The following is a 5,461-nucleotide window of genomic DNA, read 5'->3' as shown; positions in this document are numbered from 1 at the left end:
AATCCTGTAAGTAATTTAAAGGCTCGAATGCTCCCAGTGACAGGAAGCTCACTCTCTCTCCAGGCCATGCTCCTGAGCTGCTCAGACTGTTTTCCCTTTTAACAAATGGAAACTTTCTATGACTTCCCTGCCCTGTGCCTGAAGAGAGGTTTTCTCTCCCCACTCCCAACATGCACAGCAAGCAAGTGCTCAGGGAAAGACAAAAGTTATTCTGGATTCTTATTTGTCTCCTGGTCTCTCCCCAAAAGCTCCTTCAGTGCCCTACTAAGGCCAGGGCAATTGGTCCATCTCTCACTGGCTTTCAGAGATTCTTCAGGCCTGTCACCTCCCTCTCTCCAGAGCCCCTGCACCTTGTGATACAGCCAAAGATGTTTTTCTCAGTGTGATCCAGATTATCATCCTGAGACCTCACAGCCAGCTGCAGCCTGGTTGAGTAACCCTGCCCTGGGCGCTCCCTGGGCGGGATTCATGGTATTCCCATGACAGCTGGCTTGTTGGGGTGTCCAAGGGAACTGAGTTTCACTGAGTGTTTGCTTTGGGTGCTGGTGGCTGAGTCATTCAGGCCTCACAGCCATCCTCTGGGAAAGGGATCATTATCCCTCTTTTACTGAGGAGGCAGCCGAGGCCCACAGGGGTAAGGTGACTTGCCTTGAGTCACACAGGGAGGCTCTTCTCTGCGTGGCCCATGGCTTCCCCTGAGGACTTCCCTCCCTTGGGATGCCAACTCTTGCACCAGCCAGGCCCCCACCGGGCACACAGGACCCCTCATGCCCCCACTGGCCCTGGCTGAGGATGTGGCTCTGCCCCCACAGGCCTGGCTCTGTAGTGGTGAACGCCTCTCTTGTATTTGGGGGCCGTGCCCCAGGCCCCTCTCCCTGCGATGTCCTCTGGGCTTTGTATCGCAAAGTGAAGACCTCAGGGCAGATGCTGGGGAACCTGTCATTGGCTGAGAACAGCCTCATCTCTGATGGTGAGTCCCATCCCCAGCCACCCCTACCACAGTGCCTTTTCACCTGCCCAGGGGGAGCACTGGGTGGACTCCCTAGAGGGATCCAATTCCTGCCCTGACCCCGAAGCACCTGGTGGTGCGGTGGGTGAGGAGGGGCCTGGCGCCTCCGGAACTCCCATCCATGGCTCTACAGGGGCCGACCTGATCACCCTGGCCCAGGAGACCATCAGCATCCGCTTCACAGCCATGAGGCCCTTCCTGCCGCAGCTCCTCGTACCGGGTTCTGTCTCCTTTGTCCTGCTGGAAAGGCAGATCCTTCAACAGGTGAGGTGGCCTTTTCCAGCCCTTCTGGGGTCTGGGACACTCACTATGCCTCCCTCGAAAGCAGGCCTTCCAGCATGGAGGCAGCACCCAGCCACGGCACTGTGGGGGAAGGCGGGCGCAGAGGGCAGCATGCCCTGGGGGAGAGGGTTCTCTGAAGGAGGAGTAGACTCTGTCCGCGTGGGAACACGGCCAGGCTTTGTCAGCAGACACCCCTACCCAGGATGCTGTGTTTAAGGGTGGCTCCCTCCCAGGTCCTACCTCCCGCCTCACCTGGTCCCCATCCCACACTGGGTCTCAGGAGAGACAGCTCCCAGGCTCGCCCTGACCTCCAGGGTTTCCCACAGGTCACACCGGTGGTGTCAGGATTCTATAAGGCGAGTCCCCAGGAGAGGCCCCTGCTCCTCTTCAGGTGGGTCGAGTCCCCGTCCCATCCATCCAGCTTGCCCTGCTGCTCTCTTGGGGGCTGCCCTGGGGCATAAGGAGGCAACTCTGTGACCCAGAACCAAAATATGGGGGTGTAGGTTTGGGGCTACCTGGGAAAGGACTTTGCCCCAGGTAGCTGTAGCTTGGCCATGTAAGCTGGCTCTGCCTAGGAGGTAGGGAGCCCCACACCAGAGGGTGTGCATTTCTGGGGACTCTACCTGCTTCTAGAAACGTGCTGGCAAAAAGTTTGTGACCCCTGCACTCTCCCCTTGTGCTTCTCTAGCAATGCTGAACAGTGGGTGGGCGTTTATATCGAATACAAGTTCCAGACCCCCGTCCCTACCCACCTCCAAGGCCTGGCTAATCACATGGCCCAAAACATAACAGATCCCATCCTCCAGAAATCCAGCATCATGGCCAATGGTGAGTCAGGGCTGCGATCCCTGTGTGTCTCTGGGCCAGCAGGCTCTTCCCTTCTCTAAACCTCGGTGTTTCTCTTCCAGAGAATGGGCAAAACTTCTTCAAGACAATACTTGCTCATGTGTTGGGGCCACAGAGAGGAATGGGGCATAGAGCTTTAGCAAGGAGCTGGACAGAGGCAAGAAGCAGCTAGGACCAGAGGGATGAGAGGGTCCCGTCACCTCCCTGATTGCACAGAACCTCACTGAGTCCTCACATGCATGACAAGATCTGTCCCACCAAGTCAGAGGCAAAAACCCTCAGCTCTGCCCTAGTGCCGGGGCTGCAAGAAGCCCATATCTCCTCTTGGGGCCTCCTGATAGGATGACTTCTGCAAGCTCATGCCATCCTAACAGGGAGAGCTGGTCCACGCCCAAGTTAGGAGAGTGCTGGGTCAAATCAGTCCCCTCCAGGTGCGCACAGCCTGAAGCTGCTCTCCAAGGACCCCTCAGTCACAGAAGGTGCTGGTCCTCCTACAGTGCTGCCCCACCCCCACCACCGCAGCCTCCTGGGGGTGCAGTCAGGGGTGCCCTCCTTTAGGCTCTGCCCTCAAAGCCACTCCTACACAACTACTCTCCCTGCCGGCCGCCCCAGAGACCAGATTGGTCTCTTCTGCTCCCCAGAAAGCCAGTTCCCAGCAGACAGGCCATGTTCCCTCTTCATTCCTCAACACAGAGGGCCCATCACAACCCTCTCAGCAGACGGTAGAGCTCCCCACGCATCCTCTTAAAGAGGCTTCACCTTTGATGGCCACAAGCCCCAACATGACCTCCTCCCAGGGAGTGAATTTTCTTACATGTCTCCCACCAGAGCAGCGACAAAATAAAACATAAAAGCAGCATCTGTTAGATTGTCAGCAACATTTCCTACTAGGATCAACTCTCGGAGTGAGCAGCGTATTCCATTAGATGGATCAGTGCAGGGGCTAGCAAGCGTTTTCTGTAAAGGGCCAGATGGAAACTCTTTAAGGCTCTGCAGGCCACTGTGTCTCCATCATCACATACTCAAACCCTCCCCTGTAGCAAGAAAGCAGCCCTAGACAACATGTCAACAAATGAGCATGGCCACGTTCCCAGAAACCTTTCTTTATGGACGTGGAAGTTTGCATGCCATGTACTTCTCATGTGTCACAAGATACGATTCTACTTTCCATGTTTTCAACCATTTAAACATGTAAAAGCCATGCTTAGCTCGTGGGCCACACAAAAACAGGCAGCAAGAAATTTGGTTTTTAGACCAGCGTCGGCTGACCCCTGGATGGAGCATTAGAGCTTGGGTGCACGCCCCACCCCAGGGCTTCCAGGAGAGGGAGTGCAGGCTGATGCCGCCCCCACCCCCATCTCTCTAGGGGAGAAGGCGGAGCTGGTGCTGTATGAAGTTTGGCTGCAGATCCTGGGCCAGCCCTACACCAAGGCCTTGGAGGACAAAACCAGCCCTGAGTTCTGCGCACTTCAGGGGCAGCTGACAAGATGGGTGAAGTGGCGGGATAAAGTGGGGGGGTCGGGAAAGAGGCCTCAGGAAGATGGGGGATAACTGGACAAGGCTTTGGTACAGCTGTGACCCTCTCCATCCTCTCCTGACCCCCCAGCTGACCCTCGTCCTCAGACCTCTGCAGAACTTTGACCAAGTGGTGGTGGAGGAATTCTGGTGGGTCTGGGGTGGCCCTGGGTGACACAGGGCTCAGACCTGGGTTCTGGGGTTGAGGGCAGGAGGCTGGAAGAGATGACTGCCCCTAGTCCCGCAAGGCTGCCCAGGCCCCTGAAGTCTGTGATGAACCTCCCACCAGGCCAGACCCACTGACCGCCAGAGTGGGTGCCACCTTCTTCAGGGCAGCGCCAGCCCAGGCCCTCATGTGGGACTGTGTGCGCCAGGGTCTGCACACCCTGGGGGAGACAGAGGGCCTCTTGGTAGAGATGGTCATCCCAGACCTCGGTTAGTAACTCCTTCCCCCTACAGGCCCCCTCCCTCTGTCCATCTGCCTCCTCCCTTGGGCTCACTGTCTCCACATGCCCGGATCTGAAGCCTGCCTCCCTTCCTCACGGAGCCCTCCAAGGTGCTCATAGCCCCAACTCTCTGGTCCCACAGCACCTTCTGGGCCCAGATTTTGCCTTCTCAGAAGTCTGGGAAGCAGGGCCCCGCCTGGCCATGGCCTTCTTGCTCTTCTCCAGGCACCCCTAGCCCCAAAGCCTCCAGCCCACTGGATGCCTCCATCCCTGATTATGCCATGGCTCTCCTCATCCTGGGTCTCCTGCTGGTCACACTGGCCCTTGTCCTGGTGAGTGTCTGGCTAGGCCCAGGCTCCTTCTTGAGGGGCAGGCTGAGCCTTTGACCTCTTGAGTCTTTAAGCCAAGCTGGGGGGTGAGCAGGCCCCTTTACATCCCTGATTCTCCACCCAAGCCCAGCATCTCCTCAGCCTGCAGCTGGGGCTGTGGGGTTTGGGGCGGGGGGCTGGGCCTGATCCCAGTGTCCCCACTCTTGTCAAGGTGCTAAAGCGGAGGGCCTCCCTTGGGGTGTTCAGCCCGGGAGCATAGATGTGCAGTGTGGTACAGAGGATCCTCTCCAGACAGGTAAGTGGAGGGCTGTTCTCCCTGACCCCACCCCAGGTGTTTGTTCTGGGTGGAGTCCACTCCCCCTCCCTGCCAAGGCCTTCTGCAAACACTCCCTGGGGGCTGTTGCTGGCAGCCTGTGGGTGGTGCAGTCAGTGTGCCAGAAAAGCTCCCCACTATTTGTGGGCAGTGGTGGCCCAGGCAGTCAAGCAGACTCCCCCAGGCAGGCCCCACCTACCCCTAACCTGTTCCCAGTTGCCTCCCACCAACCCTAGAAATGATGCTGGGGGCCAACAGAGACTGAACTTAGGTGCACAGGGGGCCAGGAGACCTGGGACAGAGAACAGGAGGTGTGGGGAGGGAATCTTCCTTCCCCCACTTCCCACTGCCTGAAGGCCAGACAGTGGCACCTCCAGCTCCTGGAGGCACATGTGTGGACCCAACTCAGTTTCCCCTTTGTCTGGTAGCCTTTCTTCTCCCTTCCCCGGGGCCAGGTGGATGTGGGAGGAGACACAGCACCATCCTGGGTGCACTCCAACTCATTCCTCATTCCTGGCCTTCACTCCCTTTCCTCTACACACAGGTGACCCCTCAGGCTGCTGATCCCTCTGCTGAAACCCAAACTCCAAGCCTCTCCTCTCCCCGCCTTCACCTTGTCCCACAGCTTCCACAGACAGTGTCTCAATGCTGAGGAATGAATTTGGAGTTCCAACACCACCGACTTTCCCAGGAACTCAGAGCCAGAGAGGGCCAGGGTCCA

General features: G+C 57.8%; 1 protein-coding gene across 1 annotated transcript; it reads left to right on the top strand.

Moving 5' to 3' along the window:
* The first annotated feature begins 518 nt into the window (after window positions 1-518).
* Window positions 519-4,411, top strand: LOC140710393 (taste receptor cell protein 1-like). Its single transcript, XM_073011957.1, has 5 exons — window positions 519-970; window positions 1,143-1,273; window positions 1,618-1,682; window positions 1,980-2,119; window positions 3,504-4,411. Exons 1-5 carry the CDS (start codon window positions 718-720, stop codon window positions 3,686-3,688), a joined length of 774 nt encoding a protein of 257 aa, XP_072868058.1. The 5' UTR covers window positions 519-717; the 3' UTR covers window positions 3,689-4,411.
* The last annotated feature ends 1,050 nt before the right edge of the window (window positions 4,412-5,461 follow it).

Source organism: Chlorocebus sabaeus, chromosome 26 (genome assembly GCF_047675955.1).
Source record: "Chlorocebus sabaeus isolate Y175 chromosome 26, mChlSab1.0.hap1, whole genome shotgun sequence".
NCBI classification, from domain to species: Eukaryota; Metazoa; Chordata; class Mammalia; order Primates; family Cercopithecidae; genus Chlorocebus; species Chlorocebus sabaeus.
This window is presented reverse-complemented; position numbering and strand designations above follow the sequence as displayed.

Bases quoted from the DNA above. Each gene is read 5' to 3' on its own strand.
- LOC140710393 (XM_073011957.1), top strand. From the start codon at position 718: ATGCCAACTCTTGCACCAGCCAGGCCCCCACCGGGCACACAGGACCCC. The intron at 971-1,142 runs GTGAGTCCCATC...ATGGCTCTACAG, and splicing joins GAACAGCCTCATCTCTGATG to GGGCCGACCTGATCACCCTG. The intron at 1,683-1,979 runs GTGGGTCGAGTC...GTGCTTCTCTAG, and splicing joins AGGCCCCTGCTCCTCTTCAG to CAATGCTGAACAGTGGGTGG.